General features: G+C 43.4%; 1 protein-coding gene across 2 annotated transcripts in view; it reads left to right on the top strand.

The window, feature by feature from the left end:
* ZC3H7A (zinc finger CCCH-type containing 7A) overlaps positions 1-23,588 on the top strand; it is a 74,920-nt gene that overhangs the window by 15,593 nt on the left and 35,739 nt on the right. The window contains exons 4-8 of one of the 2 annotated variants that reach the window (XM_075830117.1): positions 1,144-1,341; positions 4,428-4,586; positions 16,703-16,783; positions 16,863-16,901; positions 17,471-17,504. In XM_075830117.1, coding sequence (XP_075686232.1) covers positions 1,144-1,341; positions 4,428-4,586; positions 16,703-16,783; positions 16,863-16,901; positions 17,471-17,504 — 511 coding nt within the window. The remainder of the gene's footprint in view (positions 1-1,143; positions 1,342-4,427; positions 4,587-16,702; positions 16,784-16,862; positions 16,902-17,470; positions 17,505-23,588) is intronic. The other variant, XM_075830118.1, reaches the window with a different exon arrangement.

The following is a 23,588-nucleotide window of genomic DNA, read 5'->3' as shown; positions in this document are numbered from 1 at the left end:
GTTTGCCACCTGAATTTGCCACTGATTAGCCACTGCCTGTTGGCGTGGTTTTGGCTTCTTGTGGACGACGCTATGTGGGAATAAATCCTTACGTCACATGTGGCGTATTTGCCTTGTTTAATGTCCTATGGGAAAATATTCTGCAACTCTTTTGTTCCAGAATATTTTTCCCATAGGCTACCTTTGTAAAGTTTCCACAGAGTATTGTTACGCTGCAGAAATAGAAGGCAAGTACACTGTGTAACTGCACCCTGAGATGCACTTTACAATATGCTGGTGTGTCTAATAGTCCAAATACATGCAGCTGCCAGTATTGAGGGGAGGGGAATCTGAGCTCCATGTGAGGCCCCATGCACACGACCGTATTTTTTCCCTCCCGTAAATATGGGTCCTTTGTCACACGTTTTTGACCCGTATTTAACCCGTATTTACGGACCCGTGCCCGTAAATATGGGTCCGTTGTCACCCGTATTCCACCCGTACTTACGGACCCGTTTTCTCTGCTTCTCTTTACACGTAGAGAGAGAGATATTGCACTGCACTAATCTGCAGCCCCTTCTCTCTATCCAGAACTCATAGAGAGAAGAGGCTGCTGATCAGTGCTGGATAGAGAGAAGGGGCAGCCCTTTCGGGCAGATTTTCCACAGCGGAACGCAGCGATAGAAAGAAAAAGTTCATACGTTTTCTGCAGCAATTCCGTTACGTGTGGATAAGCCCTTAATCTTTGCAGTTAATGCTGTGTAATGACCTTCTAGCCACTCCCCCGGTTCCCCAGGTTTTAAATAGAGGCCGCAATAACGCTAACAATCATGCTGACCAAGATCAACTCCCATCCAACTCTGCTACCTAGTAAGTTCAGAGTAGGGTGTTTATTGCAAGCCTGCCCCTGACAATGATAGAACAGTGTGGCTGGCAATGAGGTAGTCTAGCTTTCATACAGTACTGTGTCTACCATATCACCTGAGCATTACCCATAGGTGATATATAGTAAAAAAAAAAAACACAACATTTTTTTTAATGCTTGTTATTATTGGTGGGTCTTATGGTATAGTGCGTCCTATATCAGAAAAGTATGGTGTATGTATATCACAGTTTGGTGCCTTTTTTTTGATTTAACGACGTATTTCTATTGTATCTTTTTAGATTTTGATTCAGAAGCTAATAAGAAACCTTTTTAATGAAGGAAATTACCTGTACAGAGAAGGACTCAAGAATGAGTCAATAAACCAGTATACTGAAGCCCTTAGCATTGCCAGTTATGCTTCGTCTGAGGACATTGCCATTACCAGCGAGACACTGGAGAAGCTGCATGTGAACCGGGCTGCAAGTTATTTAGACGCGGTAACAGCATTATTTATGCCAGATGTGGCACAGTTATTATTGAAAATAAGCTTGAATTATAGGGCTTCTGAGCTGATCACCAGCCATATAAGAGTGTCAGCACAGCAGGGCATTTGAGGCATCTATCATAGTACAGCACTCAGCTTGAGGTGATACTTAAAGGGGTTGTACAGGATTTGACAAAGCCCATGGACAGGTGAGGCGCTGTTTCTCGAGAATCCAGCCATTTTAGTTTCTAATCCTGTACAACCACTTTAGGCTGCCCATACACTTACAATAGCTGTCTGCAGTACTCTATTCCTCCCAACTCCCCCCATACACATGCATGCTGAGGGTGCACGTCTTTTCATTGGGGAGAGGAGAATAAGCTGCTGCTAGACACCTGTGGCAGTGGCTTATTTCCAGCTGTAACAAAGGATATGGCATGTTGATAGCCAGCATGCCCTATCCTTCGTTCTCCCACATCTGCTGTCGAGGGAGTGTTGGGACACCCACATTCATAGACTGTTGGCCGGTTTAGGCAAAATCTGTTGCTTCAGAAGGATTACATCTAATGTGTATATGGGCACCATCAGGCAGAGTAAGAAGACTTGCACATGGGGGTCGTGTGCACCGAGAGCCTACAATTCCATGCTATAGAGAAGTAGACACTTTGTGTTCCTCCATACATATCTCGTAATGTGGCATTTGATGAAGCATGGCATGTTGTTTTTTTTTTAATGATCGTATGAATGATTCTGTGTGCCTCTATGAAATTGAACTTTTATGTGTGCCGTAATATTTGTAAGAAGTCTGCTTTACACTTGTTGGAGGTGGATCTCAACAGCTTCATTGTTTGCTTTGAATGTGAAAATCAAGTCCTAATTTCGGTTGCCTGGTATTTGCTATATGTAAGTCTATGCATGTTAAAGCTGTTGTATTAGATAAGAAAACAAAAATCTGCATTTTTCCTAGAATTTTTCCATGTGACGGCTGTCACGCGGACCTAAGTAATTCAATGGGGCCGTTCGCACGGCCGTTGTTTCAACGAACTGTGTGAAGGGTCCGTGAGAAAATAGGACATGTCCTATTTTTTCACGCTTCACGCATTCCTCCATAGGTTCTAGTCTATGGGGGATGCGTGATATCGCGTCCCGCAGAGCACGGATGCACCTCGGACGTGAAAAACGGCAGTTTTTCACGTCCGAGATGCGCAACGCCCGTGTGAATCCGGCCTTATGGACAGATGTGTTTCTGGAATGAAATCCGTCCCTTTTTACTGATCTCATACAAATTTTAAGTCTAAAAAAAAAGTTGATTGCCATGAAATGTATCAAATGCTATCATGTGCCTTTGACTAAAGGGATTGGTCTATTACAGCAATCCAGTCTTCTGGTGCAAATTATAGCATATTAAAGAGGATCTGTCACTAGGTCATATGAGTCTAATTGGTTTACTGACCTAAAAGGTGATGTCTCCCTGATTACCAGTGCTGTTTTTTTGGTTTGTCTTTTTTCTGGACACCCCGTTCCAGAAATATGGCCCATTGTTGTGATGACTAACTCTATGCTAATTTGCTCAAGTTAGCCAACCGGGCGTGAACTACTCTCAAGCTTCATTGCAATAATCAGCCAGCATAAACGGCAGGGAAACTGGCTCCACCTCGGGACAATGAGGGTAGTTCACGCTCCGCTGGCTAACTGCAGCAAATTAGCATATAGTGAGCGAACACAACAGTGGGCCATATCTCTAGAACGGTGGCCTAGAAAAAAAACTGGGCTAAAATCAGGGAGACAGCGCTATTTATGTCAGTTAACCAGTTCAACTTATACGACCTAGTGACAGGTCCTCTTTAAAAGGGTTGTCCACCCCAGGCTTGTCCACCCTGATAGGTCATCAGTATGTCATCGGTGCGTGTCAGACACCCGGAGCACGCACCGATAAGCCGCTCCGATGGCCTGCGGGCACCAGATGTTGTGGCACATAATTCTGTACAGAGCCCGGAAGCAGTTGGCTCCGTACATAGCATAGCGGCCATGCTGCCCAACTGCAGGTCTCCTCCTATTCACTTGAACAGTACTGCAGCTCGGCCGCTATTCCGTGGCCGGAGCCAACTGCTTCCGGCTTGTACGTCCAGTGCACGCAGGCACCGGACCAGCTGATCTGTGCGGGGCCCGGGTGTCGGATCCCCACAGATCATGTACTGATGACCTATCCGGTAGAGAGGTCATCAGTTGTCAGAAGCTGGAAAACCCCTTTAACTATCCTATATTTTACATATTCAAAGCTGGATTACTCTATCGTTTGTATGTCCACCTTTGAGCAGTATTTTAAAGCTTATATATGAATGTAGTCTTCTACACAAAAAGCTTACCAACTAGATATCTTGATCCTGAGTTACAGTCTGTATTGTGTCCCGTAGCTGCATTTACAGTTCTGCTCAGGCGCATCCCTAACCGCTATACTAATACAGTGAGACAGTAAAGGCTTCAATACACATAAGAACAAAGTTGGCCATCGAGACTAGCCAACTATCTAACATGTATGAGGGTCTCCGGATTCTTCCTTCATGTCAGATATCTTGGGGAAAAGAGACAATTTGGGATGTGGTATTTCACCTGCCCTATCCTTTTGTTCCCGCATGAAATAAGCTGCTGCCAGAGTGGTCTAACAGCGGTTTATTCCCCTTATCTTCATGAAAATAAGCATGCAGGCTTGGTCGAGCGTGCATGTTAATGGTTGAGTCAAGAGAATTAGCCTTCAGCCGAATGAGCGGCTGGCAGCTATCTAGAGTGTATTTGCACCTTTTAGTTTATCCTTTTTCAAATTACTTTTTACACTTCCTGGAGTGCAAATCACCAGAACAGAGCTCCGTGCAAACATTAAGACAGCAAGAAATACTGTAAGATTTGAGGTCTGACGCCTTCAGAACTGTAACCACCGTGGCTCTGGTTTATAATACAGGCTCAGTGTCTGAACTTTTTATGTACAACAATTCTATTTTAAACATTTTCATTTTTGTTCAAATGTGGACATAAGTTTCATATATATGTTAGTAGAGTCATGTAATCGAAATGTAATTAAACTAATACTATTTCTCTGTCTAGGGTTTCCATGAGGATGCTTTGAGAGATTGTGAAGATGCTTTATGTATTAATGACAAAAACCTCAGGGCACTATATTGCAAGTCCAAAGCCTTATTTACTCTAGAGAGATACAAGGAGGCTTATGAAGCAGTCGCAAAGTGCTCAATCATTGCCCCTAAGGTAAGTAAAGCTAAAGACGATTCATGTCTTTCAAATTGCTTACTTCACTGAAGTCCTGTAGTGGAATAGCCAAGATTAAAACAATAAACTTTCTAGAAGGATTCAGAGTGGATCTTTTAAGTAATGTTAAAATTCCTCTTTGATTTTTGATCATAAAAATATTAAGCAATGGTTGAGTGAATATTATTACTACCACCACAGTTATATCAATTTATTAGTATCTTTGAAGATCTTCAGGTCTGCTTGCAGAGCTCATCATTGTATAAACTTCTGGTCCTCATTTCTAAACCGCTTGGATACATGTTGCTTGCACTCATACATTTTGGGAAACTTTTCGGTTTGGAGAAAGATTTGTGTTGTTGCTGATCTATTTGGCTCAAAGAGTTTTGCCTATCCTACATACAATTGTAACCACTTCTCCACTGTGAGCAGGAGGTTTGAGCCTCTCGATGGGAAAAATAAACTTTTCATTCACTGACAGCAAACCTAGATCCAGAAAATGATAAAGAATTACAATGAAACATTTGAAGTTGACATAACTTTTCATGATAGAGTGATTAAAGCGTACCTACAATTATAAAACCATTTTTCATAAATCAGTAGTAGAAGCGAAGATATGTTACAAAGTTTTGTATCTTATTAGAGAAAAATGCCTTATTCTCCACTTATCAGACTCCATTCCTCTTCCCAGCCGTTTTCTTAATGGGCTTGTCCGCTTTTTATTTGCTTTTATTAATTTATTTAAAGAATTGGAAAACATAAAGTTTTCTAAATACATGTATTTAAAATTCTGCACACATACCTTTCTTATACCAGTGCAGTTGCTTTTGTGTAAAAATATGACGTTAGTCATGTGACGCACACCCCACACTGGTATTTAGGTAACAATATCTAGGTATCTAACAGGTTAATAGTATTCAACTGAGGAGTATAAAGTATTTCTACCTCCAGCAGAATCTTGTCGTGTCTGTGCAGGAGGATCGCATTTTTGTGTGTGTGTCAGTCAACTTTATTAACAACATGACAATATCACCTAGAGACAGGCAGCTATTTTTAAAATTATCTAGAGACAGTAAATACACGGACAGTCATGTAGTTGTTAATCATTATTCCACCATTAGTCCTTTATCCATAGATGTGTCCTCTATATTGCCCCAACACATGTAGGCCATGTAACCCTATTTCTAACTGTGTTAGAGGTTACATGATGTGTGTGGATGGGGAGTTCACATGATTGACACCATATTTAGTTCTATTTATTTAGCCTGTGGATGCATTATACAGGACTAATCTGTGGGCTATACCATTCTACTGTGACTAGACAAGGGCTAACTACACAGGTATAAGAAAACTATGTGGGCAGAATTTACATGTATATTAAAAAACTGTATGATTTTCTGTTCTATACATAAGTGCACAAATAAAAACTGGACAACCCTTTTAACTGTTTAGATTACAGCTGCCCATAGAAGTCTATAGAGAGGGGAGGGGCAGGAGGAATTAGAAGCAGGAGACTTGCTAACCGTTTCCTATACACGGCAAACAGACCAGATTCATTATACAGCAGAAAGGAGCATTGTCGCTGAGAATCCAGCACTGGGTTAAGATAGTAAAACTCTGGATCGCGGAGGAACAATATAAAATTTGGTGAGTTTTCGGAGGAGGTTCTCCCAGCAGAATTCCCAAAATATATCAAGCAATTGTTTCTCTCAATGCTACCAACGCTTTCACATCTGAATTTGACCATTGATCGGGCACACAGACTTCCTAAGTCCAAACAAGCACCAGATTCAGCTCCCAGGGATTCTCTGGTACGGGTTCATTTCTCCCATGTCAAGGTACCATGTCGTCTGTCTCCTCCCTACGCCTCGATTTCCATCTTTCTGGACTTGTCCGCCTTTACGTTGCAAGCTTGCAAGGATCTACTTCCAATTACTAAACCTTCGTGACAATAATATAAAGTACCGTTGGCGATTCCCCACCAAGTTCTTTATCTCCTACAAAGACACGTCCCATGTTGTCTCTTGGATGGAGGAATGCATATCTCTACTGCGCAAATGGAACATCATCACTTCTGACGCCTCTTCCTAATCTGCAGATCGTTCTCCCCCACCCCCCAAGAATTTCCCCGGAATGGCACCCTGCTAACTCTCGGAGATCTCCCAAATGAGTTGCGGTAAGATACGTGCAATGCCATACTGATCTTACACCCGATCACTGTATATACTACCACAAGATAGTGTGATTCATTTTTCTCCATGCTTTTGGACTTGTATGTCTTAAATATCACTTTTTATACCACAACTTTGGTATTCCCCTCCCCGCCCGGAGCTTACGGTGCTAATAAGCACTATTCCTATTGTTGATTGCACATATGCTTTATCGTTTATATTATGTTACTTATGTTCTTGGTTTTATCCTGTAATTTCTTATACATCTTACTGTGTTTGAAATGTTCTTTTTGTAAAAATGTCATTTCCGTCTTTATCTGCTCCGCCGTGCTGATACTGCTGCGCCCTCCACCCCGTAACCTCATCTGGAGCATTAATGGTTTTGAAGATCTCCACTATTAACGTTAGGGGTCTAAATAGCCCCTTCAAACGCAGCCTGCGATGGAAAGAGGCTATGGTGTTGAATTGCGATGTCGTCCTAGCCTAGGAGACGCATTTTCATATTGATAGAACCCCTTGGTTTTCACATAAGTGGTATCCCCATATCTTTACTGCCTCCTGTCAAGCCAAACGTAAGGGGGTTCTCCTAGCTATCAAAGACTCGGTGGCATTTACTCTTCGGTCTACTCTACAGGACCCACAGGGCCGCTTGCTAGGCGTAATCTGCGACATTAACAATATTACATATACAATTTTTAATGCATACATTCCCAATAAACGACAGGGTCCTTATTTTAGATCCTTGCTCCCCAAAATTAAGGCTTTCGCCCAGGGGCTTGTAATTATAGGAGGTGATTTCAACCTAGTTCCTGATCCAACTTTAGATACCACCTCGCGTGTGAGGTGTCCCCCGGCTATTGCCCCACTACTGCACGACGAGGGTTTGTATGATCCGCACGGTGGAGACAAGGACTTTACTTTCTTCTCAGCCCCGCATAATTCATACTTGAGGATTGACCTCTTCTTGGTTTCTAGTAGGGCCCTTCTTCAGTCTCACTCGTTTTCCATCAGTAATATAACATTCCCTGTCATTGCACGAAAAATTCCCCCCCTATAATGGGGACTAAACGACTACATCCTATTACACCCCGATCACCACCAGTCCCTGAAAACAAGTCTAACCAACCATTTTTTATAGATAATTGTGGATCAGTACAGAACCCACATACTCTGTGGAATGCCCACAATGCATATGTGGAAGGTATGCTCATTAAGGCGGGTTCCACGGCCAAGCGGAAGAGGGAAAAAAGGTCTGTGATTTACTTTCCTCAATAGCGGATACTGAAGCCAAAAATAAATTTGCCCCGTGCCCACAACACAGATCAGAGCTTCGTAGACTTCGGCTTCAGCTGCAAACCCTGTTGGTTTCCCAACATGATAGAGCTCTCAGAAAGCTGCAACTCCAGTCCTATGTACATAACAATAGAGTGGGTGCAATATTGGCCTCAAAAATGAGACAGGTGACATCTAGATCTCGAATAGCATTCCTAAGGGACGCCCAAAATAAAATTATTGACCCCAGACTAATTGCACAGCAGTTTCATTCATACTACTCCTCCCTATATAATCCTCATCGTGACAAAAACACGATTCAGCCAAACAGTCATGATATTCAAGCGTTTCTAAATTCCATCTCCCCCCACGGTCTCTTCCCAACATGTGGTGACGTTATCCTCTCCCTTCACAGGGCAGGGAGTTACCAAAGGTTTGTCTTCTCTTAAACCAAATAAGGCCCTGGGACCTGATGGTTATACCAGCTTTTATTATAAAAACTATGTGTCCATACTGGCTCCGTATTTGACCCGAGTGTTTAATATGGCAGTTGAGGATGGCAAATTCCCGACGGAAATTCTGTCGGCTACCATAGGGACCCTACCAAAGCCAGACAAGGACCCGGTTACGCCCGCTAACTTCCGTCCCATATCCCTTTTAAACACGGACGTCAAAATCTATGCCAAATTGCTGGCTGTCAGACTCCTTCGGGTAATGCCGCGGCTGATTAACCCAGATCAGGTTGGATACGTGTCGGGTAGACAGACCCCTGATGGGACTTGCAGCTTTCTGAATCTAATTGAAAGGTTTGTGGCCTCTCTGACGCCTTCTCTGCTACTTGCTTTGGATTCGGAGAAGGCGTTTGATAGGGGCCACTGGGGGTATTTGTTGCATATATTGGATAAATTTGGTTTTGTTGGAGGTATTAAATCTGCCATTTTCGCCCTTATCTCTACTCCTTTAGCTAAGGTCTTATCCCCGAGTTTCCTTTCTGACTCCTTCAATATTACTGGCCGAAAAAAATTGTTAATTCGCAGAAATAAATCCAGTTGGGTCATTACTCCCAAAAAATAGGTTTGTATGCAGATGATGTCATAATATCCTGTATGAAGCCCCTTTAATCTCTACCTGTCTTATAAGAGGTTCTCTCCGAGTTCGGTAATATATCCTGTTACAAAATTAATGATAACAAATCTCACATCTTGAACATTGGGATAGATCAATGTACCTGTAATTTGCTTGCCTCTAAATTGCCTTATTCGTGGCAGGACGGCTCCCTGACCTATTCAGGTATTTCCCTGATGAGTCCCAGCTCTCATATGTATGCTAAAACTTACCTACCCCTCCTTCCCAAGATTTCCCATCTCCTGGTAGTGTTCTCTAAACCTATGATATCATGGGCTGGTCGCACGGCTTTTGTAAAGATGATGATTGTGCCAATTATTTTGTATGTTTTCCGTGCTGAGTCTACTCAAAAATTTTATTTGGGCTGGAAAGAAACCAAAGATACGTATTTCAACTATGGTTCGCCCTTGGTCGGATGGGGGATGGGAGTGCCAGACATAAGAAAGTATTATGTCACTACGATACTCTCCCATCTCCGACAATGGTGGAATAACACCTCGGACCTGAGGTGGGTTGCCCTAGAAAGAGACCTAGCCAGAGTCCCGCTAATCTCACTGCTCAACTCCACTGATCACTACCCAACTCGTTTTCTATATCGTTCATCTACAATCTCCGCAGCCGTGGAGCACTTACCACTCCGCTATTTATTAACTAAACTCCCAGATATTTAATTCCACAATTGGGAAGACGTGGGTATATCTGGGTTAAACCTTCTCCTGGAGTCTACTGGTCTTATCTGCTTCTGATGTATCAGAGACCCATACAATATCTCGAACCGGGACTTCTATAAATATCTCAGATTCAGACACTTGTTACAGTCTAGGTCACAAGACTCTCCAGCTATTCCTAAATCAGCATTTGAGTATTTTAACAGATCCTCTCAACAGGCCAAAGGCATTTCCCTGTTCTACTCTTCTCCCCAACAAATTCAACTATCCCAGAAACCAGGACACTTCTTGGTATGGGAAAAAGACCTGAACATCAATTCCACGCTACCTGATTGGAAGCAGGCCATCAGAGGTTCACAGCAAACTACTCACAGCTCAACACATTGGAAAATTGCTAATGAGATGGTACAAAACCCCAGCACAACTTTTTAGATTCAACCCGTCCTATTCCCACCTATGCTGGCGTAGCTGTGGTGAGAGAAGTGATTTCTTCCATGCATGGTGAAATTGCCCTTTAGTGCACAATTTCTGGAAGGCGACATTCATCTTAATAGTTAAAGTTACTCGGTGCTCAATCCTCCCATTCCCAGCTCTGGTCCTTTGCTTTATTGGCATCCTGGATCTTGAGAGACCTATCCGTACCGGTACGGCTCATATCCTGATGACTGCCAGGCTCTTGATCGCCAGATCCTGGAAATCTTCGGTACCTCTTACAACTGAAGAACTTCTTAATCAGGTTCGTCTAGACTGGATCATGTAAAAAAGACACCTGGAATAACAAATACTCAGGCTTTGTGTCTCATTGGGCTATTTGGTCAGACTTTATGGATCAACCCCCTACTTCTCGACCATAGTCCACTGTGTTTTATATACAAGTTGGTCTAGTCTGGGTCATTATTGCCCTCTACAGCTAGTCACACAGTCAGACTCTTATTGGTATTTGTACTATATTTACTTAGAGTTTGTGTACCCTATTGACAGTATTAATATTTGAATTGCTATTCTTTCTCTGCTTAACATTTCTAATCAACTTTGCTCAGTTCTCCTCCAGCAGTCACGGTCTCTTTCTTTGTCCTCTGTTCTCTGCTTTACGTTCCTTTATTAATGATGTAGCCCATTATGCCTGGCTGACTTATTGGATTGTACATTGTTGTATTCTCTCAAAAACTTTTAATTATAAAAAAAAAAAAAAACGTAGTAAAACTCTTAATAGAAGCAGCAGCATGGAGGAGATTATACAGCAGTTAGGAGCAGTGAAGCTGCACTGGGGTGAGGCAGTTACGCTTACTAGCAGCTGCAGTGTCTGTGTCCTTCTCAGACTCTGCTGCTCTCTCCTCCTTCTGCTCTCCCTCCTGCTCTCCCTCCCCTTTCTTAGACTTATATTGGCAGCTGTAACCTGATGTCTCAGTGGAGCTTAGAAGCTGTATCCTCTCTGCCTCACTGATCTATGGATTCTATGAGTGAATTCTGTGCGAGTAAACAGTTAACCCCTTAATGACCAGCCTATTTTAGACGTTAATGACCAAGCCATTTTTTACGTTTTTCCATCGTCGCATTCCAAGAGCTATAACTTGCGTCGACATAGCTGGTTAAGGTCTTGTTTTTTGCGGGACAAGTATTTTTTAATAGCACCATTTTGAGGTACATATTATTTATTGATTAACTTTTATAAACTTTTTTTTGGGGGGGAATAGAAAAAAACCTGAAATTTCGCCACTCTTTTTCACGTCTTAAATCTACGCCGTTTACCGTGTTATATAAATAACACAATAACTTTATTCAGCGGGTTGTTACGATTGCAACGATACCAAATTTGTATAGTTTTCGTATGTTTTACTACTTTTACACAGTAAAAACGCTTTTTTTTCAAAATTATTTGTTTTTGTGTCTCCATGTTTGAAGAGCCGTAACGTTTTTCTTTTTTTGCCGATGCAGTTGTATGAGGGCTTTTTTTTTGAGGGAAGACTTGTAGTTTTTATTGGTACCATTTTGGAGTACATGCGACTTTTTGATCACTTTTTATCACATTTTTTTTAAGTCAGGATTCACAGAAAACAGCAATTTTTCCATAGTTTTTTATTCAATTTTTTACGGCGTTCACCGTGCGGGTTAAATAATGGTATAGATTTATAGTCGGGGTCGTTACGGACGCGGCGATACCAAATATGTGTAACTTTTTTACTTTATTTTGGTTTTATAATAGTAAAGCATTTTGTAAGGGGAAAAGGTGGGTTTTTCATTTTTTTTCATATTTTTTTTTAAATTAACTTTATTAAACTTTTTTTTTACTTTTTTACTAGTCCCACTAGGGGACTTTAATATGCGATTTTCCGATCGCTATTATAATACACTGCAATACTTTTGTATTGCAGTGTATTACTGCCTGTCCGTTTAAAACGGACAGGCATCTGCTAGGTCATGCCTCCGGCATGATCTAGCAGGCATTCGCTCCAGGCAGACCTGGGGGCCTTTATTAGGCCCCCGGCTGCCATTGGAGACACAGACACTCGGTGATCGTATCGCCGGGTGTCGGTTGGAGAGAGAGGGAGCTCCCTCCCTCTCTCCAAAACCACTCAGATGCGGTGCACGCTATTGCGCACCGCATCTGAAGGGTTAAACGGGTGAGATCGATAATTATATCGATCTCACACGGCAGAGCAGGGACGCCCCCAGCCCTCAGCTGCCTCTGGCTCTGCCTTTGGCAGCTCCCTGCTCTGTTTACTCATCCTGATGCAGTGCCGTAAAAAGGCATATGCATCAGAATAAAGCCGCCGTTAAAAGGCGTATTGGCGGTCACTAACGGGTTAAGAAAACCGGAGGGGAAGTAAAGGAGCCTGATAAGTGGAGAAACAGGCATTTTTCACTCATAAGATAAATGACTAAGTTTCTAAACATTCATTTGTACTATTGTTTTATGCAAAGTTATTTATAATCGTAGGTACATTTAAGCTTGCTTCACTTAAAATTGGAATACCCCTTTAACTTCATTTTTCCTTATTCTATTGGTGTCAGAATTATGTGGATGTTTGAAAAAAATGCACCCTTAAAGGAAAAAAATCTACTTTGACTAGTGCTTTAAATGGAACCTGTCACTAAGTTTTAGGGCACTAAACCACCAGCATGTTGTTATACTGCTGGGGCTTTATGTCCTAAACATGTCCCTCTCAAAACAGGTATTTTTTACAGCGTGTTCTGAATGTAAATTACTAGAGAAGAGTTCTGAGATTAGTCCAATGGCATCCTGCACATCTCTGGGCAGTTTTTAGGGTGGCATGTTTAGGATGCTATACCCCAGCAGTATAATGATATGCTGTCGGGTTTGTGCCCTAAAATCTAGTGACCGGTTCCCTATAAATCTCTTTTCCTTCCCGGAGTTGATGTTAATAATGTTTACTGACTAGTGGCGCTTACTAATTAAAGGCGAGTTCTGATGACTAACATGGCATATTGCTGCTCCTCTTTTTAATCTGGGGAAAAAGGATTGGTGACTCTCTGCTCCCCTTTTGCCAGAATTTAGAGAATTAATGGTGAGATATGGGACCCCTGTTCTGCAGATTTGCCTCTAACAGACATTTATGGTATACCGTGAATTTGTAAATTCTTCAGACCCTTTCACTTTTTTCACAATTTGTTATGTTGAGGCCTTGTGCTAAAGTAAAAAAAAAAAGAATTCAAGTCTTTCCCCATCATTCTGCACTCAATACCCCATAATGACAAAGTGAAAACAGAATTGTAGAAGTTTTTGCAATTTTATTAAAACTCAAAAACTCAAATCTTGCATGGACATTAGTAATTAGACTCTTAGCTATGACACTTGAAATTTATCTCTGGAGGCCTCCCATTTCTCTAGATCATCTTTGAAATCTTTCTACATCTTGATTGGGATCCACGTTTGGTAAATTCATTTGATTGGACATGATTTGGAAGGACATACCCCTGTATATATAAGGTCTCACAGCTGGCAATGCATATCAGAGCAAAAACCGAGCCATGAGGATGAAAGAAATGAGACAGGATTGTGTGGAGGCACAGATCTGGAGAAGGGTACAAAAACATTTCTGCTGCACTGAAAGTTCCCAAGATCACAGTGGCCTCCATAATAATTAAATGGAAGAACTTTTGAACAACCAGGACTCTTCATAGAGCGGATCACCCAACCGAACTAAGTAATCGGGGGGGGGGGGGGGGGGTGTGTGGGTGTGGGCATTTGGAAGAGAGGTGACCAAGAACCCCAACGGTCACTCTGGCTGAGCTCTAAAGATCTTGTGTATGCAGATGGGAGAAACTTTCAGAAGGTCAACCATCACTGCAACACTCCCAATCTGGGCGCTATGGCAGAATGCCCAGGAAGAATCCTCTCCTTCGTAAAAGACACATGAAAGCCCGCCTGGAGTTTGCAAAAAAAGCACCTAAATGTCTCTCAAACTGTGAGAAACAAGATTCTGTGGTCTGATGAAACCAAGATTGATCTTTTTGGCCCTAAAGAGGTTTTCCAGTCCCTAAAAATTGATGGCATATCCTCAGAATAGGCTATCAATAGTTGATCGGTCGGGGTCCGACTCCTGGGGCCCCCGCCGATTTGCTGTTTTGAAGGGGGTGCAGCGCTCGTACAAGCGCTGCTTCCACTTCTTTCCTACTTGTACACTGTGAATCGTCGACACACATGTAGCGGTGATTCACAGGTATTACATCCGCCTTCTCCCATTCACCCCGACTGATCAGCTATTGATGGCCTATCCTGAGGATTGGCCATCAATTTTGAAGGGGTGTAAAACACCTTTAATGCTAAGCATTATGTCTGGAGGAAAACAGGCACTGCGCATCACCTGCCCAATACCATCCCTACAGTGAAGCATAGAGGTGGTAGCATCAAACTGTGGGGGTGTTTTCTGCGGCTGGGACTGCGAGACTGGTCAGGGTTGAGGGAAAGATGAATGGAGCAAAGTACAGAAATATTCTTAATGAAAACCTGATCCAGAGTGCTCTGGACCTAAGACTGGGTCGAAGGTTCACCTTCCAACAAGACAATGACCCTAAGCACACAGCCAAGACAACACAGGAGTGGCTTAGGGACAACTCTGTGAATGTTCTTGCGTGGCCCATCCAGAGCCCTGACTTGAATCCAATCTCTTGGGAGACCTGAAAATGACTGTCCACCGACGGTCCTCATCCAAGCTGACAAGGCTTGAGAGGTTCAGCAGAGAAGAATATCAGAAAATCCCCAAATGCAGTTGTGCAAACCTTGTTGCATTATACCGAAGAAGACTGGAGGCTGGATCGCTGCCAAAGGTGCTTCAACTAAGTATTGAATAAAGGGTCTGAATACTTATGTCAATGCAATATTTTAGTTTTTTCTTTTTAATAAATTAGCAAAGATTACAAACATTCTGTTTTCACTTTATCATTATGTGGGATTGAGTTCAGAATGACAGGGAAAAACAATTTTTTTTAAAATTTTAGCACAAGTCATCGACATAACAAAAATGTGAAAAAAATTGTAAGAGTCTTAATACTTTCTGAATGCATTGTATCCTATTGCTTTGCCATAAATATCAGTCGTCATAATATCCCTTTAATTATCCCATAACTTAATTAACCCCTTCACGACTGCCATACGGCTATATACGTTCCAACTGACGTTTTCAGCGTGCATCAGGGTTTAATGAATGCAGAACTGCTTTAGTGTGAGCAGCTCTGCACTAATCTATGTGCCGGCTCTCTCTACAAGTGCGGACAGCTCTTCAGTACTTAGTTTCATAAAATAACCAAGTGTTTTTTTTTTTTTATGAAACCAAGTTTAGAAGTACAGCGCTGCTCACACTGAAGCAATGCTGCACTTTGCGATCTCTCCCTGCTGTCTTCCCCGTGTGCTGGCACCTCCCCCCTCCGTCTCCTTTGGTCCCCATCTTCTGCCCAGAGATAACGGAGCCAGTGTGCTGTTATGTGGGCAAATAAGGAGCTGATAATAACCATAACTGTCTAATCATGGTGATCATAAAATAGTTTGCTTAACAAACTTTTCAAGCAGCTCTGAACTCTTAGGTTGGATTCACACGAGCACATTAGGTCCGTAATGGACGGATCGTATTTCGGCCGCAAGTCCCGGACCGAACACACTGCAGGGAGCCGGGCTCCAAGCATCATAGTTACATACGATGCTAGGAGTCCCTGCCTCGCTGACGGACAACTGTCCCGTACTGTAATCATGTTTTCAGTACGGGACAGTAGTTCCATGGAGAGGCAGGGGCTCCTAGCAGCGTACATAACTATGATGCTAGGAGCCCGGCTCCCTGCAGTGTGTTCGGTCCGGGACTTGCGGCCGAAGTACGTTCCGTCCATTACGGACGTAACGTGCTCGTCTGAATCCAGCCTTAGCCTTCCTCACGCTCCCCTCACAGTGATCCAGGAGAGAGAAGAAGGCTAATTGTTACAGAGCTGCAAAGTACACACACGCACACACTTATATACATACAGATAAATATATATAAAAAAATGTTACAAAAGTGTTTTCATGTTTTTAGTGATGTGTCTGCTCATATTAAAAATTAAAAGCACGGAATTAATTAAACTAATCTAGAAAATGGAAGCCTCCTTGTAAAAAATAGCTGTGATATTCAAAGCGGTTGCAAAGATATTATCGTTTAAAGAAGTGCATGTCAGAAATGGAAAATGTGACCTGGACACGGGTATCGATGACCCTTGGTCATGAAAGGGTTAAAGACGAGAGGAACTTAGCCTTTTTTGACAATTCTTTTGTACTGGACATCTCATGTAAATTAAAGCACGTGTAATTATTTTGTTGAGTATATACGTTTAGAGATATTTTTATACAAATGTTCATACTTGCACATCAAATTTAATCAAAAGCAAATTTCCACAGGATGAGTGTGTGGTGAAATTAACACGCGAATTAGCTGTGAAGTTGGGGCTAAAAATTAGGAAAGCCTATGTTAGGGTACAGGTGAGTGTTTTTATTTATATTATGTTTTTTTAAATGATCTTTTCTCCTTGATGACAAAACAATACTATTTGTGTTGCAGCCTAGTTCCCAGGTTACAGTTGTGGACACATCAGAAAAGGTAAGTGGTCCCTACTTGCAAACTGCTGTGTAGGTTAGATAAGCGAGAAGTAAATATGTGGTGAACATAAGGGAATATACGCTTTTATGTGAGTACAGCAATATACAGCGAAACTGTCAGGAGCAACAGCAAAACAGTCAGTAGAATACAAGCTGTCATTAAAGAAATGGTTTCAGTGGTCTGTCAGCCCCTGCCATGTAAATTGCTAATAATTCTAAGCTTTGAGTACTGTTAAAGGCTACCCAGTAATTAGCTCAGGTCTCTGGCTTAATGAACTCCATGCAGACGTAGCCTAAATTATTGTAATTTGTGTCAACGAGTGAGGTCCCAACATGGATCTTATTAACCACCATTATATTAGATTGTGCCAATACAGATTAGTATCACTTGATTTCAGTTTTCTTATTGCATTTATTTGAAAGGGCTTTTTATATTGTTTGTCTTATTGTGGCAAGAAGGAAATAAAATCGACTAAATTACTACTTTACTGAGAAAGTTTTATATGGAAGAGCATACGTTATTTATCAGTATTTTAGTATTTCATTCATTCATTTTAATTCAATTTGCAGATGTCTGATAGTTTTGCAGATCAAATAGAGCCAGGTAAGTGAGTTCCGATGCATGTTTATTTTCCTTGTTTTTTTTTTTTTTTTTAAATTATTATTTTGATGGTAATAGTAGACGAGGTCCAGGTTATTGACCTTATGCTGTATGAGCCCAAAATTACCTGTGATCTTCCAGCTACAAATATTGGCTGAGAACATGTCAGATGCCAGTCAATTGGATTCCTGTGAAATTAGCCATGGTATACACTGAATGGCCATTTTATTAGAGACACCCATTTAGTAGCGCACTGATTACTTTTCAGTTAGGGTCTGAAGGTAACACTGGGTTGCCATTACCGTCATTATTAAGGGGAGTAGCTGTCCTGCCTTTTGCCGTAAGGAGTGGACTCCTTGTCACCACCATCTCCCTCTCTCTTTTTTTTTATTTTTATTTTTTTAAAGTAGAGCATGGTGATCCCTTTACTGCCATGTCAGACACCAGAGGAGACTCCTCCAGAAAGGCAAACATTATCACACCTTATTCTTGCTCCCAATGCAGTTTCCAATTCTCATGTGGTAAGCCTCTAAGCCAAGCATGTGTGCTGAAGTTGCCGAATTGGAATGGGCTAATTCCCTTTCCCAGGCCATTGGTGACCTCGCTAATATTGCCCAGTCCATGATAGGCATCCTGGTTCACCTCTCCCAACCAGCCCTCTCTGTACTCTCCATCCACGTCCTTGTCACGTGGCAGGCTCGGAAAATGGGTTCGATCTGCTTATTCTCACCCGCCATCTGTATCTCCTATTCATAGTCTCCTCCTCCCCTGCCAGGGAGTTCTTGTTACGAAGGAGAAATTTCTGATTCCATCTCTGAGCTGGACAAGGAACGTTCTTTCGCAACGGTCATGTTTAGTGAACAGTGTCATCAAAGCCATCCAAGAGACCTTACGGGTCACAGACGCAGAGCCTTCCCCCCCTCACCAGAGATTATCTCCTTCCGCTGACCTAAATGGTTCCACAAGTCGTTTCCTTCTTACTCCGGAGGAGTTCTTTTCCAAAGAATGGAAACACCCTGAAAAGAAATTCCCTCGTACCGCTCAGTTGGATCTTATGTATCCCTTTCCAGAAGAGATCTCCTCCGAATGAGCAAAATCGCCGGCCGTGAACCCTCCGGTCTCTCGTCTAGCCAAGACTACTACTATTCCCAAGGAGGATACAGCCTTATTCTGCAATCCTATCCTACTACTGGATAGAGTCTTTCTCTAGGTCTTGTTTTGAATCGACTAGCTCATCCTTGAGACCAATTTTTGCTATTTTTGGATTAGCAGAGCCTCCACTGAATGGAATTGCCAACTCTGTCACGGTATTCTCTCTTGAGCACCTCAAGAGGAGTTAGTGGACCTCACCCATCAGCTCCCTATTGCTGCTTAATGCTTGTGCAAAGCCTCTCTGGGTGCAGGATGTCTTGTGGCCCGTGCCTCTGCTTCTATTGTTGCTGTCTGAACGACTGCCTGGCTTAAATGCTGGTCTGCCGAGATGGGATCAACGTGGTCCTTGGCTTCTTTTCCCTTTTGTGATTTCCGAACTGTTCGGGATCCTTCTGGATGAGCCAATGGGTGGGAAGAGCTCTCTCCTATCTCAGGTCCATCGTGACACGACCTCTCATAAACCGGGATCTCGTTTTTGGCTTTTTCCTAGATTCCTCCGTCCACAAGCACCCAGACATTGTAGATTCACCAGTCCACAAAACATCCCACCAGGACTCCAAGAACAATCTCTCCTTCAAGCCCCATCCCTCCAGGCAGTGAAACCTGGAGTGGGTAATACCAGCTAGACCTGAAGGTGCACGCCCACACAAATCTCGGGGGGTGGGTAGGCTACTGCGCTTCAAGGATGTCTCGCTCTTTCACATATCGGATTCCTGGGTGCAGGCAGTTGTATCCTTCGGGTGCAAATTGTGTTTATCTTCCTGCCACACGACCGGTACATTCAGTCCACGCCTCCTCCTTTGCTACTACTTTTTTTCAATTAACAGACTCTTTCTTGAGTCGAGGAGTAATCATCCCCATTCCTCCAGATCAGTCCCTTCAATAGGTGATAGCTTCCATGGACCAGGGGTGTTTCTTTCTTCCGTGGACATCCTTTGCCCATCCCTTCAGCGTTTTCCTGCACTTTGCGGTCCTCCAATTTGTGGTTCTCCCGTTCACCAAAATCTTCTCGGTGGTGATGGTGCTTCTTCGCTATAGGGTGTTTAAGTCATCCCCTACTTTGAACAACATTCTGATACAATCAAAATTACTCTGGATACCCTGACTTGATTCGGCCAGATACTCAACCACTTTGAGTCCTGCCTGTCTATGATGTTCGACACCCTATTGGCAAGGGTGTTACTGAAGAGAGGGTGTCAGTCCCTCACACCTCTCTGCTTGTGTATTAGAGTCCTGGGCACCATGGTGGCTTAGATCAAGGCCATCCTCTTTGCCCAGTTTCACACTCATCCGCTTCAAAGAGCGATCCTCTCCCGGTGGGACCATCCTCCGGATAACTTGGACCAACAGATCCTCCTTCCCCTGACTGTACAACCTTCCCTCAGCTGGTGGCTCTCATCCCCCAGGGCCGCTGCATTCTTCCACTCCAAAGGGAGATCCTTTCCACGGACACGAGTCCCCGAGTATGGGAGGAACTTCCAGAACCTCATGACTCAGGGCCTGTTGTCTCAACATGAATATTCTCTTTCCATCAACCTACTGGAATTTCTTAAATTGTCTCCACCATTGGACGAACCTTCTAGCCGGTTGCCTGGTTCGAGTCCAAACAGACAATGTCAACTCTAAATCTCTAGGGAGGAATGCAGAGTTCAGCTGTAATGTCGAAAGCCGCGAGGACCCTGAAGTTGGCAAAGCTCAACATTCCTACCCTCTCGGCAGCGCACATCACAGGGCTCTACAATTGTGTTGCAAATTTATTCACTTGCAAATGTGTCGACCTCAGTGGAGTGGTCTCTCAATCACAAGGTTTTCGACCAGATCTGCGCCATGTGGGGCAGGCTGGTTGTGGACTTGATGGCGTTCAGGTTCAATTGCAAGGTTCCCCAATTCATATCTCGAGCTCATTATCCTGAAACATTCGTGGTTGATGCTCTGGTAGCTTCATGGGACAAATTCAGCTGTATTTATCTCTACCTCTTCTCCCCAGGCTTCTCAGAAGGATCAAGGCCAAGGAATTTCCACCATACTCGTGACCCCGTATTGGCTACATTGTTATTGGTACGCCGACGTAGAGGCTATGCTGGCCGACTTTAAAGTTGCTACGTTTAACTGTGTGGCTGTTGAAGTCACAGTTTTGAGAGCATGGGGCTTGTCACAGTGGGTGATCCACACCATGTTGAAGTCTAGAAAGACTTCCTCGGCCATGAATTTACCAATGTACTTGGAAGATTTATCGAGGCTGGTGTACATTTTGGAATCTTCTTTCCTTCGTTTTTTCTGTGTCCAAGATGCTATCTTTTCTCCAAGAAGGACTTTGTCACGAAGCGGGTAGAGGACCCACTAGGCCGTACCGCCGTAGCGGGGAGGCAGCTGGCCAAACAACAGGACACCCCAGAAATACAATGTCCCGCACAAGGGTACCTGGATAGACCAGACGGTGGCCGCAGCTCTGGCACAGATGGAGATGGGTGCAGCAGATAGCGCCAAACGGATGACACAGGAGCCGCAAGTTGCGCCAGACGTGGCGGATTCCTCCGGACGTGGCAGATGACACAGAACGTGGCGGATTCTTCCGGACGTGGCAGATGACACAGGACGTGGCGGATCCCTCCAGACGTGGCGGATTCCTCCGGACGTGGCGCATTCTTCCGGACGCGGCGGATTCCTCCGGACGTGGCGGATGACACAGGACGTGGCACGACTTGATACTAAGGAACAGCACGGGGAACAAGGCACGGGTCACAACAGGAACGGGAAACACTAAGGGACCATTTGCAAGACAGGCTGGGAAAACTAATAACGCTCAGGCAAGGATTAGAAGGCCAGGGGCCTTCTTATAAGCCAGGAAATCGTGGCAGTTTATGATGATGACTTCCTCCTATTTGCGCGGGACACAGCCGAACGGAGCGGAAGTGAGCGCTGGCGTCTCCTAGGAAGGAGTTGGGGACCAGTGCTCACAGATCCGTGGCTGCGGGCGTCGGGAGGTGAGTAAACCTGACGGCCCGCGGCCATGGACGCTACAGACTTGACCATGGCCTTGAGTTACATAGAAGGGTAGATGTCTGCATTGTCTTTACTCTTTGACAGGCCTCTGGCGTCCAAGTCTGATGTTAAAACTTTCTTGCAAGGGGTTGCTCATGCGGTACGCACTTCATTAGACTTGACCTTTTGTTCTGGAGGCTCTGCAATTGCCCTAGTTCGAACCTCTACAGGAGATCTCCTTATGTCTCCTCACCTTGGAAGGTGGTGCGGACCTATATTTGGAGGTTTTCTAAGCTGACAGCAGTGTCATCTCGTCCCCCGTTTTTACCCCTGCATCAGGATAAGGCAGTGCTACGTACAGTTCCTTCCTTTTTTGAGTACTCAGCGTAAAATTCTTGATTGTGGGTGAATCACTGGTGCTAACATAAGGAAGATCACTGCACCTAGGACTCGTTGCAAACCAGCAGCAGTTGACGTTTCTAGAGAGTGGAGCATAAGGCAAAAAAAAGAGATTGAATAATGTGTGTTATAGGAAAAAGGAAGGAAAAAAGATAAGAGAAAATTTATATAGATTCTCTTGAGGATGTGGGTGAAAGATTACTTCGAAATACTCTTGATCTTTGTGATAGTGCGGATGAAAGATGATCAAACTGGCTAATGCAACCTGAATAGCGAACTTTTCCAGTCCTATGTAAATAAAGGTTAATAACTGTATAGGAAAGATATGTAATTTACATACTTTGAGTTTTAATTAGCTCACAGAAGATTACCTAGACTGGATATAACTAGAAAAGCAGCTGTGAGAAGCATTAGGCCTCGTTCACATCAGCGTCTGTTTCCGTTCATGAGTTCCATTAGACCTTTCCGTCGGGGGAACACATGAACGGAAAGACAAACCGAAACCATAGCTTCCGTTTCTATTACCATTGATTTCAATGGTAATGCTTCCTATGCAAATGGTTTCCTTTTGTCTCTGTTCCGTAGGTTTTCAGTTTTTTTTCAGTGGAAACAATAGCGCAGTCGACTACGCTATTTAGGGTTAATCTCAATATGAGGGTTGACCTCATGCTTGTGCCCCATCAAATGACCTCACTGCCACAGTTCTTTATTTTAATTGCTTCCCCTGCAATACTAAATTTCAGTGCGTACAATACAAAATTTAAGTGAACCTCTCTTCTCCAATTTTTTGGGACAGAGACAGCGTATCACTGAACTTTCTGCCATGGTAGCCTCACCTCAGGTCTTGTACCAGAGTGGGCGCACTCTCTCATCAGCAGTATCAGACCTCTCCAGGGTATCAAAATTCATTTTGGATGTGCTAGGCTGGTTTTCCTTTAAGCAGCGAGGAATATATCTACCCATCAAGCATCAGTTTCTTTAACCTCATCCACTTCTCCTCCAGCTCGAGAGTTGTGCTCTGACATGTCCTCCAATGACGAGGAGCCTGCTGAGGGCAAGGTTTCTGACTAAGATTATACCCTGAATGAGAAGCAGTCATCTAAACTCTCCTCTATGATTTAAAGTCTTATTACGGCCGTCAAGGATACTCTACATGTTCAGGATCAAGGAACCCTCCTCACAAGAGGTGTTTTCCTTCTGGCAGCCTTGACAGTCTCCAAAGTTATTTCCCTCCCACTCTCTCCAAAGAATGGAACTTCAGAGAGGTAACGACTAAGCACACGGACGTCATGTACACATTTCCATATGACTTTGAAGATGGCCATTGCCACCCTTGTAATGGAAGATGCTTTCTTATTCCAGGATCCGCGCAATAGAATAATAGAATTCTTTGCCAAATCCTCTTCCGAATGCGGCCAATATTTGCGTCTTGTTGGGTAAGCAGAGCCACTACCGAATGAGCAATAAAAGTCAGCCAAGGTATACTTTCCGGCGATCCCCTCTCCCTTTTCCCAAAACATGTCAGTCAGTTCGCTAGGACGGGAAGTATTCGAT

This window comes from Rhinoderma darwinii, chromosome 6, assembly GCF_050947455.1.
Source record: "Rhinoderma darwinii isolate aRhiDar2 chromosome 6, aRhiDar2.hap1, whole genome shotgun sequence".
Classification (NCBI taxonomy): Eukaryota; Metazoa; Chordata; class Amphibia; order Anura; family Rhinodermatidae; genus Rhinoderma; species Rhinoderma darwinii.
The sequence above is the reverse complement of the archived record's forward strand: the minus strand, read 5'-3'. Positions and strand labels throughout refer to the sequence as shown.